General features: G+C 44.6%; 1 protein-coding gene across 7 annotated transcripts; it reads right to left on the bottom strand.

Moving 5' to 3' along the window:
* Positions 1-1,731: 1,731 nt before the first annotated feature.
* On the bottom strand, positions 1,732-16,632 carry D2HGDH (D-2-hydroxyglutarate dehydrogenase). Of its 7 annotated transcripts, XM_081006613.1 has the most exons (10): positions 16,521-16,632; positions 12,669-13,081; positions 12,069-12,126; positions 10,109-10,248; positions 9,299-9,492; positions 8,052-8,220; positions 6,530-6,673; positions 4,680-4,822; positions 3,584-3,749; positions 1,732-2,511 (listed from the first exon to the last, which is right to left on the bottom strand). In XM_081006613.1, exons 2-10 carry the CDS (start codon positions 13,072-13,074, stop codon positions 2,249-2,251), a joined length of 1,683 nt encoding a protein of 560 aa, XP_080862739.1. In that variant the 5' UTR covers positions 13,075-13,081; positions 16,521-16,632; the 3' UTR covers positions 1,732-2,248. The 7 variants fall into 7 exon arrangements, with proteins under 7 accessions (XP_080862739.1, XP_080862745.1, XP_080862740.1 ...); XM_081006619.1 differs by lacking the exon at positions 12,669-13,081 and having other exon boundaries at positions 16,521-16,540; XM_081006614.1 differs by lacking the exon at positions 16,521-16,632 and having other exon boundaries at positions 10,109-10,147; positions 12,669-12,728.
* Positions 16,633-17,346: the final 714 nt, after the last annotated feature.

Below are 17,346 nucleotides of genomic sequence, written 5' to 3'. Positions count from 1 at the left end.
GGTTATTTGTGGGGCCTGCCTGGCGTTTTTACATGAGTAGAATGTGTGCTTTTATTTAAAATGCACCTCAGGGTTATTTGTGGGGCATAGGAGTTCATTCCCCCCCCCCAAAAAAAAATAGTCCGGCCCACCACAAGGTCTGAGGGCAATGGACCGGCCCTCTGCTGAAAAAGTTTGCTGACTCCTGCTTTACACATTAAAAGCTCACTTGCTTTTTATTTGTTTATTTACCACCCACCTTTGATGGATGTTTTGTGAATGAAACAAGAAGCTTCTTGTGAGTAAAAGGACTACACTTCACACCTGGGAAAGTACAATAGTTTCCACAGTTTAACAGAATTCATTTGTAACTATGAGTGCCAGAGGCACTAGTTAATTATAGTATAGTGACCAAATGGTAACTCCTACAGTTCTGAACATGCAAACCTTTATTATTATTATTATTCCGTCCCAACCAGAATGTGGAGATACGCCAAAAGCCAAACTGAGGCTTCAATGGGGAGCCGGGCCAATGGCATGAGCACAACAGCTTTGCCACAGGCTGATGGAACTGGAAGTCAATGTAGGGGGTTATTTGTCCTCTGAGCTATGGCCATGCTGAAGTCATTATTATTATTTATTAAATTTGTATGCCACCCTACACCAGTAGATCCCAGGCGGTTCACAACATAAAATTGAAATATTAAAAATATAAAATACATAATAAAATCAAGAACAAAAACAAACCAATAATCCCCCCTCCCATATTTAAAAGGGCACTGGGTGTCAATCAAGTGGTTGCATGAGCGCGTTAGAACACAAGGAGCTGCCTTATGCCAAGTCGGGACTACTAGTCCATCTAGCTCAGAACTGTCAACTCTGGCAGGCAGTGGCTCTGCTTGGCCTCAGGGCCTTTACCATCAATTGCCGTCTGATCTTTTTAACTGGAGATGCAGGTTATTGAACCCAAGACCTTCTGCATGCCAAGAGTGTGCTCTAACCACTGAACTATAGCCCCACCCACCCAAGAAACCCCACTGTCTAACAAAGATTCTTACATTCCACCAAGTATCAAATACAGTGTAACCTCCTGTTATGTACCATCCTCCTTACGAAGACGAGCTCCGCTAACATGTAAGTAGATGCTCCTAGTTGCAAACTTTGCCCTGGAGTGCAAGCAGATATCGTGCAGTGGCAGCGGGAGGCCCCATTAACGAAAGCATGCCTCATGTTAAGAACGGACCACCAGAACGAATTATGTTCGTAACCAGAGGTACCAGTGCACACGGATACCATGTTCACCATCTAAGTATGGCTCATTATGCAGCTAAATTATAACGTACCATCCACACACAAATGGGAGGTAGCAGGCTTCAGGCAACACCAACATTCGGTGAAGTAGATATTCTTAAGGAGGGAAAGGGGGGTGGAACCCCAACAGCCCAATGAAGGCAGGACACATGTTCAGCAGTCACAAAACAGTGACCGGCTGTTAGGTGGCGTTGATGAGAGTTGTAGCCTGAAACCTCTGAAAGGCACCAGGTTGAGGAAGACAACTTGAGCAGCCTTTTCCAACCCAGTGCTCCCTCTAGATGTTTTGGATTCCCAACTCCCATCAACCCCAGGGAAACATGGCCAATGGTCAGTAATGATGGTGATGTGAGGGCCACAGGTTTCCAATCTCCAATTTAAGTTTTCGTAGAGTAAGAATGGGGAACCTATAAAGAAGGGCTGCTTTAAAACGTAGAGAAATTGAGGTAATGTTTTCATTACAGGTTTTATTTTTCCATGAAGAAATGTAAAATGTTTCCCACACTTGGTTCAAAGCACAGAATACCCTCTTATCTTCTTCAGTGTCCTTGCAAATCCTGCAGCTGTCAACTTGTGTTTTGAATGTATGCAGCTGCAACAAGAAGGAAAGAGAAGCTATCCCATGAATTTCCTCCTGAAAATTGTTCTCTTATCCCAAGTTCCACTCCTACACATTGTATTCAGATAAAAACAAAGCCCTAAAAATGGGGAGCAACTGGAAGCTTTGAAAGAAAGAGCCTTAGAAAACAAATGTTGTCTTCTCTGCTTCTCGGATAATTCAGAGCTTGGTAGATAGATAATACTGGGAGGACAATTCAACTCCTTTACTATTTCGTTTGTTGGGGGTGGGTGGGGAGCAAACCTCCATTTCACGTTGCAGTTTCACAATTTGCTTACAGCTCCCATGCTAGACAACCTCCACGCAAAGGTCTCCTGATCCTGTTCTTCATAGTCACCATCATGCCCCCTTAACTGGCAATGTCTTGTAAGGGTTTAGAATCCCTTTGGGGTCCAACATGGCCTTGAATTGCTGCATGAGAAGGACTGCCTCCCGGGGTTTACTGTAGTGGATATAATGCTTCTTCTTGAAGCCTAGACCGTGCTCTGCGCTGATACTCCCACGGTACTGGGAAGTCCACTCATATACAAATGGCTCAATAGCCTCCAGCAGGGAATGGCTGTAGGAATCTGCTGTGATGTTCAGGTGCAAGTTTCCATCTCCTGCCAAAGCAAAGTCCCAAAATCAGTGGGTTTCAAAAGAGAAAGCAGAAAACACATTAAATTACTGGGCAAGCAGTGCAGTGGCTCTGCCTAATTCCTCTTCTAGAGAAGAGGGTTATTTTAAAATATAATGAAGATTATTCATTAGTATATTTGTCTAAAAGCAAGGTAGACAATGTGGCGCCCTCTAGATGTTGCTGGAATACAATTCCCATTATCCCACTGACCACGTTGGCTAGGGCTGGTGGGAGTTGTAGCGTCTGGAGGGCAACACATTGGGTATTCATGGTCCAAGGGATTTCTAGAGGCCATGCTTCAGTAAGCTAACAGTGCAATAAAAAGGAATAAAACAAAAAATAGGTAAAAACCACAGCTGAAGATGCAGAACAAATCATAACAGATTTGTTCTGTTATTGACAGAGCAAATAAAGACTAGCTCACACTAGGCGCTGGAATGCCCATGGGGAATAAAAATTTATTTCGCAGTTGTCATAATGACATCACAGTTGGCACCAACTGACCTACCCTGGGGAGCCCATTCTGTAAGTCAGGTAAAGGTAAAGGGACCCCTGACTATTAGGTCCAGTCGTGGCTGACTCTGGGGTTGCAGCGCTCATCTTGCTTTACTGGCCGAGGGAGCCAGTGTACAGCTTCCGGGTCATGTGGCCAGCATGACTAAGCCGCTTCTGGCAAACCAGAGCAGCACACGGAAATGCCATTTACCTTCCCACCAGAGCGGTACCTATTTATCTACTTGCACTTTGAAGTGCTTTCGAACTGCTAGGTTGGCAGGAGCAGGGACCGAGCAACGGGAGCTCACCCTGTTGCTCAGTCCCTGCTAGTCCAACTCCCTAGAGCAGGTGAGAGGTGAACCAAGGACTTCCTTATACAGCACTTTGCTATAAGAACTCTAAGTCCTCTCAACGAATGAAACTGACCTATGGAAAAATGTAACTTGAAAAAAACTTGGTTTACCTTTGTAAACCAAGAAAACTTTAATAATTAAAAAAAAACAAAAACCCTAAATCCAAATCAGTAAAGGCCATTTGATTCCAAGCACATTCCAGCTTACCTAGGTGGCCATAGCCCACCACGTTCTTGGCACTGCTGCCCAGCCGTGTCCGCATGTCCGTCACCAGATCATAGAGTTTCTCCACAGGCAGCGAAATGTCATATTTGTAAACGGATCCGTCGCAAGTCAAGGCCTCTGTGATCCGTTCCCGCAAAGCCCACAGCGCCTGCAATGGACCCAAGCAGTGACTTGGATGGAAAACGAAATGCTTTTGTTTTCATTCCACATGGATGGCTTTACAAAGGTGAACTGCTATCTGGGCACTGCTGGCTAAGTCATCTCGGATACTTAGGCGTTTATGTTAAAAGAACCAATTAATCTTCAAAGAATAATGAGCTTAGGCTGGCTTCAACAAATCACCAAAAGCTTATTTAGTGCTGGGCTGACATTATTTTGTCATTCCAGTGAGCGATTCCACAGCAGCTTAAATCTTCCTTTGCAGCGTTCCAGTTGGACCAGCTACACACAAGTCTCAAAGGACATGTTTCAGCATTTGTCCTGATTTGTTTTGCACGGAGATTAGACTGCCAATTAGCTACCAAGTTAAATTCAAGGTGCTGGTTTTGGTGTATCAAGTCATACAGAGCTTGAGACCTGGAGATCCGAATGATCATTTCACCTCTTAAATACCCAACTGATCACTTGCACTCCTGCAGGTACCATCTTATCAGGAAGTCCATTCTGAACAATATAAGAACACGGTATTCCATCTTGCGGCAGCTACTCTTTGGAATCCCCTCCTTTAATATTAGGCAGTGCTGGTTCTACTGCCTTTTTGGTGCCTACTGAATACCTTCCTCTTTCAAGCTTTTTAAGCTGAAATCTTTCCCAGTCTGCACCTGCCTTGGAATTGTTTTGAATATGCTTGTATTATTTTGTCTCTCGGTGTTTGCTTCCTTGGGCTCCTTTAAGAAGGGAGGGACATAAATTGAGTAAAAGTAAAACATTAATTAATTAATTAGACAGGGTTGACTATTTGATGATGGGATCACTGGTGTATGCCACATACACCAATAGTTGCACATACATTGGTACGCAGTTCAGATTCAAATCAGAGCCCCAACTCAAGCACAGTTAGGGAGAAATGGGAAATTACCTTTATTTTTTTATCTTCTGAAGCCAGAGTTCCCTCTACTACCAAACCAGAGGCCATGACATGTTCCAGGAAGTGGCTCAGCTTTTCCTCATCATGGGCAGAATTGGAACCTGAAGTCTCAATTAGCACATAGAAAGGACTTTCTGGAGTTGGAAAAGCAGAATCAGAAAGGAGACTGTCACTATCAGTTGCAACAGCTAAAAACCACACTATATTCACTGGAGTGACTCCTGCTGCACCACGCAGAAGTTAAGAAAACGGTGTTTCTCGGAAATTTTGGATCTTTTAAAAGACACTTTCAGTGAATCCTGCCAACCTGCCCAAAATGGTTCAACCAAAGGACAGGAGGAAAAAGCCTTTTCCTGAAGTCACATTAGCAGCCATCTTGGTTTTTTTTAATCAAAAATCTGTTTCTCTAGTATTTCTAACCTAAAAGAAATCCCCAAAGAAAAATGAATCTGCGGAATGCCTCACATGACACAGTTTCCTGGCCTATATCCTGTTTTTACTAGACTAGTTGCCAAAATTCAGAAAAAGTGGAATTTGGTTTAAACATTTTGTTTCCAGATTCTCCTGCCCACACCTTCCCTAGATGGCTCTGTGAATTTGTGAAAATGATAGAGAAATTTCAACTACATATGGTGTAAAAAATGCATAGGCTGGGGTATTGGCAGGGGTGAGGGTTCTTGCTGTTTTTGATATTAATTTTTGGTATCTTTATTTTATATATTATTATGATTTATATGGAAATGGATTCAATTTGGTTGTGTACTTTTTGATGTCATTTATTGTTTCTAACTACTTTTGTTATGTTTGTAATTACAGTGGTACCTCAGGTTAAGTACTTAATTCGTTCCGGAGGTCCGTTCTTAACCTGAAACTGTTCTTAACCTGAAGCACCACTTTAGCTAATGGGGCCTCCTGCTGCCGCCACGCCACCAGAGCATGATTTCTGTTCTCATCCTGAAGCAAAGTTCTTAACCCGAGGTAGTATTTCTGGGTTAGCGGAGTCTGTAACTTGAAGCGTATGTAACCTGAAGCGCATGTAACCTGAGGTACCACTGTATGTATTTTAAGCCGCCTTGAGCATGGCTTCAACTATGGAAAGGTGCATACAGATAACATTATGTATGTGTGTAATGCTTGTTAACAATGTGTAAACACTGAATAAGAAGTTTAACAAAACAACAAAAATATTGATGCATGGCAACATCAGGTATAATATGTGTGCACAGGTCCGAGCACAATTCAAAGTGTTGGTGTTGACCTTTAAAGCCCTAAACGGCCTCGGTCCAGTATACCTGAAGGAGCGTCTCCACCCCCATCATTCTACCTGGACACTGAGGTCCAGCGCCGAGGGGCTTCTGCCAGTTCCCTCACTGCAAGAAGCCAAGTTACAGGGAACCAGGCAGAGGGCCTTCTCGGTAGTGGCACCCGTCCTGTGGAACGCCCTCCCACCAGATGTCAAAGAGAACAACAACTACCAGACTTTTAGAAGACATCTGAAGGCAGCCCTCTTTAGGGAAGCTTTTAATGTTTAACAGACCACTGTATTTTAATACTCTGTTGGAAGCCACCCAGAGTGGCTGGGGAAACCCAGCCAGATGGGCGGGGTATAAATAATAAATTCTATTCTATTTAAGACTACAAAATCCATGATGTAGCGTGAATGTGAGCAATGAATGCATTCAAGATTACAGCGGACAACTGAGTTGCAGCAAGCACAGAAAGCTCCTAGGGAACCTGTACATTTCAATTCAACCATTTGATTCTATTCCCCGCCCCCCACATCCCCAACAGAATCGGTGAAGGAATCCCTCCTGTGAATTTTACATATGGCTAGCTGGTACCTGAAACTGGGTTGGTTAATTTGAGGTGTTGCTCAACCAGCTTCATGCACTCGTTGTCCATGAACTCATAGGCAGACAGGATTTCTCCCAGCATGCCCTTGCAGAGAGTGAAAGTTTTCAGGACCTGAGAGAAACTTGGACAACCTTTACACAAAGGAAAACATAAAACAATGAAAAGAAAGTTGCATTAAAAAAACAAAAAAACTACTAGGAGGAAACATGACATCATACCTATACACATCAATAAGCCTTCTAGAAAGGACCCACATGTGTGCAAAACTGTGAAAGATGAAAAGGACAACTTACCGTATATACTTGAGTATAAGCCAAGACGAATATAAGCCCAGGCACCTAATTTTAGCACAAAAAACTGCGAAAATCTTATTGACTCGAGTATAAGCCGGTTCACCACACCACAAACCTGGTGGTAGCGGGAGCGGAGAAGGAAGACAGCGGCAAAGGCCTTTCGGGCCGCTCGTCTCTCTGCCATTGCCTCTGCCGCTTGCAAGAGCAGGCATAGGAGCCGTGGTTGGGAGAAGCACAACGCAGCACCTCTCCCAACCATGGCTCCTGTGCCTGCCCTTGCAAGAGGCGGGCAGCGGGACCAGCGGCGAGAAAGGGCTCCTTTCGGGCCGCTCGTCCCTCCGCCGACGCTGCCCGCCTCACTCGAGTATAAGCCGAAGGGGGCTTTTTCAGCATAAAAAATGTGCTGAAGAAGTCGGCTTATACTAAAGTGTATACGGTATTTGATAAACACAGAACTCTCCCCCCTCCCCCCCAAAAACATTCTTCAGGCTGGAGACTTCCATGCTGCAAAACAACATTAACAGCAGCTTTAGGAATGACACCCATAAAATAGCCTAAGGCTGCAATCCTAACCCCACTTACCTGAATAAGACCCATTGAATGTAATAGGAATAACTTCTGAGTAGAGCAGGGTAGGATTCGGCTATAACTTATTGACAGTTCCTTGGCTCAGTGAATTTATTAAGAAAGTATGGCGAGCCTGCTGAATCAGGCATCCTACCTAGCCGCCTAAATTTTGCTTCCAGGACCTCATGTTTACATTTCCCCATGTGATTGCTGCCAACACATCCCACGACCACTGACTCCACCCCAGCATTGTCCACCAGGCTATATGGGCGACAGGCAATATCTGCAACCTTTGGGCCAGGCAGGCAATTCACCCTGCTGCCTGTAGGACCATCACACACCCTGATTTTGAAGCTCAGCCCAGAACTATTCCAGACATATGTGAAGAGTGATCTGCTGGTTACGTTAACTGAATTTTCTGCTCTTACCCTGCTGATTGTGCCAATTGCGTTCTCTGTTCTTATCCCAACCTTTCCTAATAAGTCAGTCATCATATTCAGTGGAAACAAAATATAAATATAACCAATTTGTCTTCGAGGGCTGTAACAGTTTCACCATAAGCGGAGTTGTGTCCAAGTCTAGTCTTGCTAAAATACCACTAGTAGTTACAAATAACACTTCTGAAAATAGAGAGGAGAATGGCCCTTACCAAGAAATGCCAAATTCACAGCCTTGGGTTTTCGTGGGCAGAGAATGGAAACTGCCGTAATGACGCCCAAGGTCCCCTCAGACCCAATGAACAACTGCTTCAAGTCATAGCCAGTATTGTCCTTCCGCAAAGATGCCAAGCAGTTCAACAAAGAGCCATCAGCCAGCACCTGGAAGAGGACATCCTTAGATAATTCCTTGATATATTTGAGAGGGTGTGTGTTTTTGTTTTTTAAAAAGGCTACAATAAGATTAAACATAACATTTTCAATTAGATTAATTAGTTGCCATCACACAGAATATTTCAGGAGGGAACTTTTTAAAAAGACAATACAGTAGCAGAGTTGGATCTGAAATGGAATGAAGAGATTACAATTCAGTAATTAACAGTATGCGCATCTGAAGTGGGAGTGAAATTAATAATAATAATAATAATAATAATAATAATAATAATAATAATTTATACCCCACCCACCTGGTTGGGTTTCTCCAGCCACTCTGGGCGGATCCCAACAAAATATTAAAAACATGATAAAACATCAAACATTAAAAACTTCTCTAAACAGGGCTGCCTTCAGATGTCTTCTAAAAGTCAGATAGTTGTTCATCTGATGGGATGGCGTTCCACAGGGCAGGTGCCACTACTGAGAAGGCCCTCTGCCTGGTTCTCTGTAACCTCACTTCTCACAGTGAGGGAACTGCCACAAAGCCTTTGGACTGGACCTCAGTGTCCGGGCTGAATGATGGGGGTGGCTAACCTTTTGGGGTCCAAGGGCCAAGTCACCACCTTCCCACATCTCCAGGGGACCATGTCCCAGTGGGGTAATGAAGTGGGCACAGCCACCCACAGCTAGCATACACACACCACAGCATGCGCACACATACACACCAGTGTGTGCATACACACATGGGGAAGATATGCAGGCAGACAGGCAGGTTCATGCACAGGACACAGATACAGTTTCTCCCTTCACAACTGCTCATGAGAACAATCACCTGGTGAGTGAGGAGGAGGAAATAATCTGTATCCCGATGGTGGTGCTGAGTAGGCAGAGAGGTTGAAACCTCCCCACCCAGCTCAGTGGCATGATGAGGATGAACATCTGCTGATGTCCTGGACTTCCCACCCATGTTTGTGGCAGTGACATATCAGGTCAAGGGCTTTGTGGGTCTCTAGTTCATCCCTCCAATGGTCAAGGACAAGAAGATGATAAAATATGGGAAGCAGCTTTCAAAGTTTCACCTTACCACTTCTAGTCCTAGGACTATCCCTCGCAGAGAGCCGTAGCGCAGGAGCCGCAAGCCACCGGCATTTGTAGCCACGTTCCCTCCAATGTGGCAACTGCCCTTTGCTCCGAGGTCAAGCGGCATGATGAAATCCAGCTGCTCCAGGTACTGGTTGAGGTTTTCTAAAATGCAGCCAGCCTGGCAAACAAGGATTCCTGAAAAATCAGTATCCAGTTACAGTCTGAGAAACGGAGGCAAACTTCCTTTTTCGTTGGCGTAATTTAAACCCAAAGAGATCTACTGTCTGTCAGAGGGGGATCAGAGGCTTGGCAAGGAAGTAACATTCTCCACCCCCCACCCCCCAAACAGCCTCAGCATCAAGTATCTATGAGGTGGGTTTTCTTGTTTGTTTACTGGCACCATTGTCTAGTTTTCATTTAATGCCAGAATTACACTTCTTGCTCTCCACATGTTATTTCTGGCTTGTGCTACTAGGCAATGACCTCCCAACACTTCTGAATAGAAAACCACCTCCGCCTCCCCTTTACTTGAGCTTACATCCCATTGCTATCGGCAGAGGGAGGAATCAGCTCTGCCATTCAGGGTTCAATAACCTCCCATTTTGTCCGCCCTGATGGAAACTCTTAAGACAGGGTTGAGGAACCTGTTTACCCTCCATATGTTTTTGGAGAGCCAATGGCCAGGGATGGTTGGAGTTGCAGACCAGCAACATCTGCAGGGCCACACTCCCTACTCCGTAATTTAGGAGAATGGCAATCTTTAGAGGATGATAGTGTAGCCATTTCCCCTGCCCTGGGAAGATATATTTACCAGAAACGTCGTCAAAGCTGCTGATCTGGTTCATAAGAGCTGTGGAGAGAATGATCTCATCAAAGACAGGGACGCTGCCCCCAACGAGGCCAGTGTTACCCCCCTGAGGGTTCACAGCCAAGTTCCTCTCATGGCAGTACCTGAAAGGGAACACATTTTGCCCATGGGGTCTTGTTCCTAAGGGCATATTATAATGCCTTTGAAAAGGCGATCCTAGTGAAACGAAAAAGTCTTTTTTTAAGATCAAATTTCTAGACTGACTCAAGAGTAAACTTGGCTGCTACTACTCAATAGTTTTAAGATGCATACTAATCCCATTACTGCAGTAAGACTTCAAATAGTGGGTTGAGATTCAAAATCCTAAAGAATATGAAGGTGCCACGCAAATGTAAATTAAGTGGTACACATGAAGATGGTAGTAGTGATGGGGGGGAAGTCTGGCCAGGATCTTGGAAGTGGCTGCAAGCTGTCTTGCATGTGCTCTGGGTTCACACTTTTTGGCACATGATTGTACACCAATCTACCTGCTTGTGTGAATGAGCCCTGAGATGCTATGCATCCCTTTAACACAGGGGTGGGCAACTAGCTCACCCTTAGTTTAATTTCATGGTGTTTTCACTTAAACATCATACAGATGGCAAGGAGGGGGGAAATAAGCGGAGAGGGAGAAAAGTGCATAGGAAAAGACTAAGAAAAAACTCCTATAGCTTTTAGATTCACAGTACATACACGTTAGGAACCATATTCTATTTGAAATCATCTCATCTATCATCAATTAACTTATTTAGTAATAAAAACAAAAACAGAATACCATATTTATGGAGGCATTTCCCCCCAGTTTAGCTAACACACTAAAGGCTAAGATTTGCTCTTTGTTACTCTAGAGGACAAGACTAATGGGATGGGAGGAAACTGTAGGGAAGCAGATTCCAGCTAACAGCTGAAGAATCTTCCTAATGGTAAAAGCTGCTAGACAGGAGAACAGACCACCTTCAAATGTGATGGACTCTATATCAGTGATGGCCAAACTTGGCTCTCCAGCAGTTTTGGGACTACAACTCCCATCATCCCTGGCTAACAGGACCAGTGGTCAGGGATGATGGGAATTGTAGTCCCAAAACAGCTGGAGGGCCAAGTTTGGCCATCACTGCTCTATATGATTCAGCTGCTGCTCACAGAGAGAAAAGGAAGGAAAGAAGGTGAGTACAGTCATACCTCGAGTTAAATGTGCTTCGGGTTGAGTGCGTTCGAGTTGCGGTCCGCAGCAACCCGGAAGTAACAGAGCGCGCTACTTCCAGGTTTCGCCGCTCGCGCATGCGCAGAATCTCAAAATGACGTCACGCGCATGCGCGGAAGCGGCAAAACCCTGCATGTGCAGACACGCTGTCGCGCCTTGCGTTCCCGTTCGCATCCCGAGGTACCACTGTACAGACTTCTCTTTAAAGAGTACTGACCTAACGCTTTTACTGGGTGTTCATATGGCTCTGTCTATCAGAGTGGATACAGAGAGAGACACATAAGAAAGGACTCTGAGATACCATCATATGACTCCTGAATATGACTCATAGTGATGAAAAACAAGATAATATACAGTCATACCTCATGTTACATTTCCTTCCTGATACGTTTTTTCAGGTTGCATCCCATGGCAACCCAGAAGTACCGGAAAGGGTTACTTCCGGGTTTCACTGCTTGTGCATGCACAGACACGCAAAATTATGTCGCGCGCATGCGCAGACGTGGCAAATTGCAACCTGCGCATGTGCAGATGCGCTGCTGCAGGTTGCGTTCTATTCATGTTGCGAACGGGCCTCCGGAACGGATCCCGTTCGCAACCAGAGGTACCACTGTGCATATCTTAAAACATAGTTGAGCGAGACAGAAGTAAGGCACAGTCTCCTAAATACAGACATCTCTAATGCTGTTTATTGAGTTCACGGAAACACAGTTTTTTTGTTACCTGAGAATCTCAGATACTTCTGCTGTTGTCCGTGGCTTTAACAGTATTTTACTGCAGCCTGTAATGTAAACAAGATGTGAGAACATTCATTTGAAACTGGAATAATAATAATAATAATAATAATAAATTTTATTTATATCCCGCCCTCCCCAGCCAAAGCCAGGCTCAGGGTGGCTAACAACAATAAAATAGTACAACATTCTAAAATAGAAGAGAAGCTCGCCCGCACTACGCTTTCCCCTACCACCCCCCAAATAAAAAAATACCTGTGCTGGTTAATATGGCTAAAATTCATGTGCATGTAGTAAAAAGTACATTGCAGATTTATAGCCTTAAGGGGAAGGGCTGGAGCCTTGTGGCAGAGCACGTGGTCCAGGGTTCAGTCCCCAGAATCTCCAGGTGATGCTGAGAAACACTCCTGCCTCAAACTCTGGAGAACGGCTTCCAGGAAGTACAGCTCAGCTTTCCCCAACCTGATGCTCGCCAGGTGTTTTGGCTACAACTCCCATCAGCCCCAGATAGCAGAGCCATGAAATTTGTAGTCCAACCCAATTGGGCTGGTGTAGAAAATACTTAAAGCAGTTTGCCAAAATAACGTACCTCTTACAGACTTCAGCCAGTCCACGTTGAAGAGTTTCAGTTCATCTAAATCTGTGATGACTCTGCCAGGCATAAGGTTTTCAAAGAAAGAGACATCAGTACTGGAAACATGGGCAAAAGGAAGCCTCTGCACCCCATATCGCTCACTGGTGAGCATCACTTCCTGGAGGTGAAACTGGGTAGCATGCAGACATCTCTTGGGCAAGTGACTGATGCTCCATCGGATGGGAGGCATGATGAGCACTTCTCTCTTCAATGGCCCTGTTCCTTCTTTCTTAAGTTTGGACCGGGGGGACCCACATGTCCACACATTCAAGGCTTTTCTCTGGCATCTGATCTGCAACCTTGGTAAGGACCAGTGGTGTCTGAACGGGAAATGCCGGACAAGGCTGCAAACAACAGCCATGAAGAACCTGAATTGCAAAAGCAAAATAAACACCCAGTTTGATCAACTTCCTCTGAAAGGCACTCGACTCAATTTATTTTATTTTCAGCTATCTCATTTCATGGGAAAAGAGAACTCCTTCAGGAAGTGAAAGATCACGATCAAGGGCAGGATAGCTTCAGGACACAGAACTTAAGAAACAACAAGAAAGCACAACCCTCTTGTTTCTATACAACCCTTATCAGAACCAGCATCAAGATGACCAATGGCAATGGATGCTGGGAGCAATATCTGGAGTGCCAGAGGTTGCCCTTACATGCCGGATTTGTGTACAGTGGTACCTCAGGTTACATACGCTTCAGGTTACAGACGCTTCAGGTTACAGACTCCGCTAACCCAGAAATAGTACCTTGGGTTAAGAACTTTGTTTCAGGATGAGAACAGAAATCGTGCGGCAGTGCGGCAGCAGCAGGAGGCCCCATTAGCTAAAGTGGTGCTTCAGGTTAAGAACAGTTTCAGGTTAAGAATGGACCTCCGGAATGAATTAAGTACTTAACCTGAGGTACCACTGTATAAGCTAAACAAGCTATAGCTTAGGGCCCCACTCTCTTGGGCCCCCCCAAAAAAATTAAAGGGGAAAAAAACTGGATGTACATTTCCAAAATATAAGATAAAAAACAAATAAAATAAAACCTACCTACAGCAACAGTGTTTTGTGTTGTGTAAGCTCCTATTTGTTATGTGCAAATGGCTTTAGATACCTATTAGGTCCATAAATTACCATATAGGATATAAAAAAATTCCTTCCTGTAGCACCTTAAAGACCAACTAAGTTAGTTCTTGGTATAAGCTTTCGTGTGCATGCACACTTCTTCAGATACACTGAAACAGAAGTTACCAGATCCTTCTATATATTGAGAAGGTGGGGAGGGGTATTACTTAGAAGGGTGGTGGGAATCGGAGATTGGCAGATAGCTGAGATGAGCCTGTTGACGACTCTTAACGACTGTAATAGGTCTTACAGGAAAAGGCAAGGGGTGAGAAGGTGAGAAATGGCTTAGTCATGTATAATGAGATAAGAATCCAATGTCTTTGTTCAAACCAGGTTTCTCCATTGTTTTAAGTTTGGTAATGAGTTGTAATTCAGCAGCTTCTCTTTCCAGTCTATTTCTGAAATTCCTTTGTAGTAAAACAGCTACTTTGAGATCTTGTATAGAATGTCCTGGGAGATTGAAGTGTTCTCCTACTGGTTTCTCTGTTTTGTGATTCTTGATGTCAGATTTATGTCCGTTTATTCTTTAGAACAACGTTTCCTAAACTCCTACCCACTCAAACCTCTCTTGTACCTACGATACATTGACGATATTTTTATCATCTGGACACATGGTCAACAGACCCTGGACACCTTTCACCAGAAATTCAATGATTTTCACCCCACAATCAACCTTACAATGAATCAATCTATGCAAGAAATACATTTTTTGGACACTACTATAAAAATACAGGATGGACACATAGACACCACCTTATACCGTAAACCAACTGACCGACAAACATATCTACATGCCTCTAGCTACCATCCCAAACATACCAAACAGTCCATTGTATATAGCCAGGCACTACGTTACAGCCGCATCTGTTCCAATTCTACAGACAGAGACTCTCACCTAAGAGATCTACAGCAAACCTTCTCAGAACTAAAATACCCAGCAGATGAAGTTAGACAACAGATCAACAGAGCCAGACTGATACCCAGAGAGAACTTGCTGCAAGACAGACCCAAAAAAGAAAATAACAGAACTCCACTAGTCATCACATACAGCTCCCAAGTTAAAACAGTTCAACGCATCATCAGAGATCTACAACCTCTCCTGGACAATGACAGTTCTCTTTCTCAAGCTCTGGGAGGAAGACCTTTCATTGCCTACAGACAGCCACCCAATCTTAAACAACTCCTAACCCACAATAATACTACAACCAGACTTAACACGGACACTGGCACCAGAGCCTGCAATAAACCCAGATGCCAACTTTGCTGCCACATACACCCGGACAACACCATTACTGGCCCCAACAACATCACACATACCATCTCGGGACTATTTAATTGCTCATCGTCTAACATTGTGTATGCCATCAAATGCCAACAGTGTCCTTCAGCTCTCTATATTGGACAAACAGGCCAAACCTTACGCCAAAGAATAAACGGACATAAATCTGACATCAAGAATCACAAAACAGAGAAACCAGTAGGAGAACACTTCAATCTCCCAGGACATTCTATACAAGATCTCAAAGTAGCTGTTTTACTACAAAGGAATTTCAGAAACAGACTGGAAAGAGAAGCTGCTGAATTACAACTCATTACCAAACTTAAAACAATGGAGAAACCTGGTTTGAACAAAGACATTGGATTCTTATCTCATTATACATGACTAAGCCATTTCTCACCTTCTCACCCCTTGCCTTTTCCTGTAAGACCTATTACAGTCGTTAAGAGTCGTCAACAGGCTCATCTCAGCTATCTGCCAATCTCCGATTCCCACCACCCTTCTAAGTAATACCCCTCCCCACCTTCTCAATATATAGAAGGATCTGGTAACTTCTGTTTCAGTGTATCTGAAGAAGTGTGCATGCACACGAAAGCTTATACCAAGAACTAACTTAGTTGGTCTTTAAGGTGCTACAGGAAGGAATTTTTTTATTTCGACTATGGCAGACCAACACGGCTACCCATCTGTAACTGAAACATATAGGATATAGTCAACACAAAAAAACAATGAAAATTTGTTGTTGACAAAGGACAGCTGGACACATACTTTCAGTATATGTCACCTTCAGTAGCTTAGGGCTCATCAAACCTAAATCCGGCCCTGCCTGCCCTACTCAAATTCAGCCGGTAACTGAAGCAAATGCAACTGAAACAAATGCTGTTGCTTCCCTGCTTCCACTTCCCTCTCCTCCTTCTGTCGATCTCCTATATTGAACTTTTAAGATCGCAAGCGTTCTGGCCCAAGGAGGTATCCTCTCCTGCACTCTTTAGCTGCCATGCACTTAGCTGGCATGTATTATAAGCCTGTGGGTGTGGGTGTGTATTTGTTTATTTTGCTGTAACGGATTAACATGGCTGTTTCCTTTGTGAAGCTCCATTAGGCATGTTATTATTGGCCGCGGATTATCTTGCGGTAAGAGGAGGAAACCTCAGGTCCCTCCAAGTCACTGTTTGGGTGTAAACATAAAGTGAACGCGATGGGTGTCTGAGCAAGACGCGGTGTCAGACCTAGATTCGCCCTTTGCCTGGAGCTGATTCTGGTGTTTAAGACCGGCAGGGAAGTGGAGACCCAGGCACCGCTAGGCTCCGGAGAGCAGGCAGCTCTCTAGAAACCGGCTGCAGCCAAAGACGTTGCCAAGCCCAGAAATACACCAGCGTGCGCGCGCGTCCTTGCAGTCGCCCTTTCTGCGCTCACCTTGAACGGGGCCCACGGGATCTCGCGCACTTCTCGGTAGGCAGCGCCGCTCGCTTCTCCGCTTGCTCCTCCCCTCGTGCTCTTTTCCGGACCAAACAGAGAAGAGGGGCGCCCTGTGGGCGGAGCCAGGAAGCAGGCGAAGGAACGGGGCGGAGGGAAGGAAGGCTTGCGCTCGGTGTTTGTGCGCACGCGCGAGCGCGTCAAGTCTGCCTGTCTGCCTTTTCGCATATCTTGTCATATTAGCTCCATTTCTGAGCCCTTTTTAGTTAATAATACTTTGACGTTTTGTGTGGGGTCTTTTTTTAATTGTAAGCTGAGGCAAAAAGAGATGCAGAAAGGATTTATCTTTATTTCACAAGTTTTATATACTGCCTGATGGTAATAAGCCCTATTATTACCCTTTTCATATTTATCCACATTACTGATTGAAAATACTTGCCTCGAACCAGATATGCACATTCTCTCCCACCAGGCTACCATTGTCAGGACCAGCGCTGAGCGCTTGCACCAGGCCTGGGGAGCCTTGGGCCCAAGTGCTGAATATGGCCCACCAGACATCTCCGTCTGGCCCTCCAAACCCTTCCCAGGCTCTGCCCCCTCTGCCAAGACAGCTCTCTCACCCGCACCCTCCTTGAGTGCTTCTGCCTGGCTGGAATGGGTCCTTGATCTGTGCTAATAAATGCATTTCTTGCCTGCGTGTTTAGACCAGTGATAGCGTGCTAGGTTTTGCAGTTGGTAGTCATGGTTGCTGTAATTAATATACTTAAGATCAAAGCAAAGGATGCTCTTTCGTTGTTTCGTCAAGTTTCTTTCCCTTCCCTTTTGC

Source organism: Podarcis pityusensis (assembly GCF_964106645.2).
Source record: "Podarcis pityusensis genome assembly, chromosome: 5".
Lineage (NCBI taxonomy): Eukaryota > Metazoa > Chordata > Lepidosauria > Squamata > Lacertidae > Podarcis > Podarcis pityusensis.
Note: the sequence above shows the minus strand (reverse complement) of the source record. Positions and strands in the feature narration are given on the sequence as shown.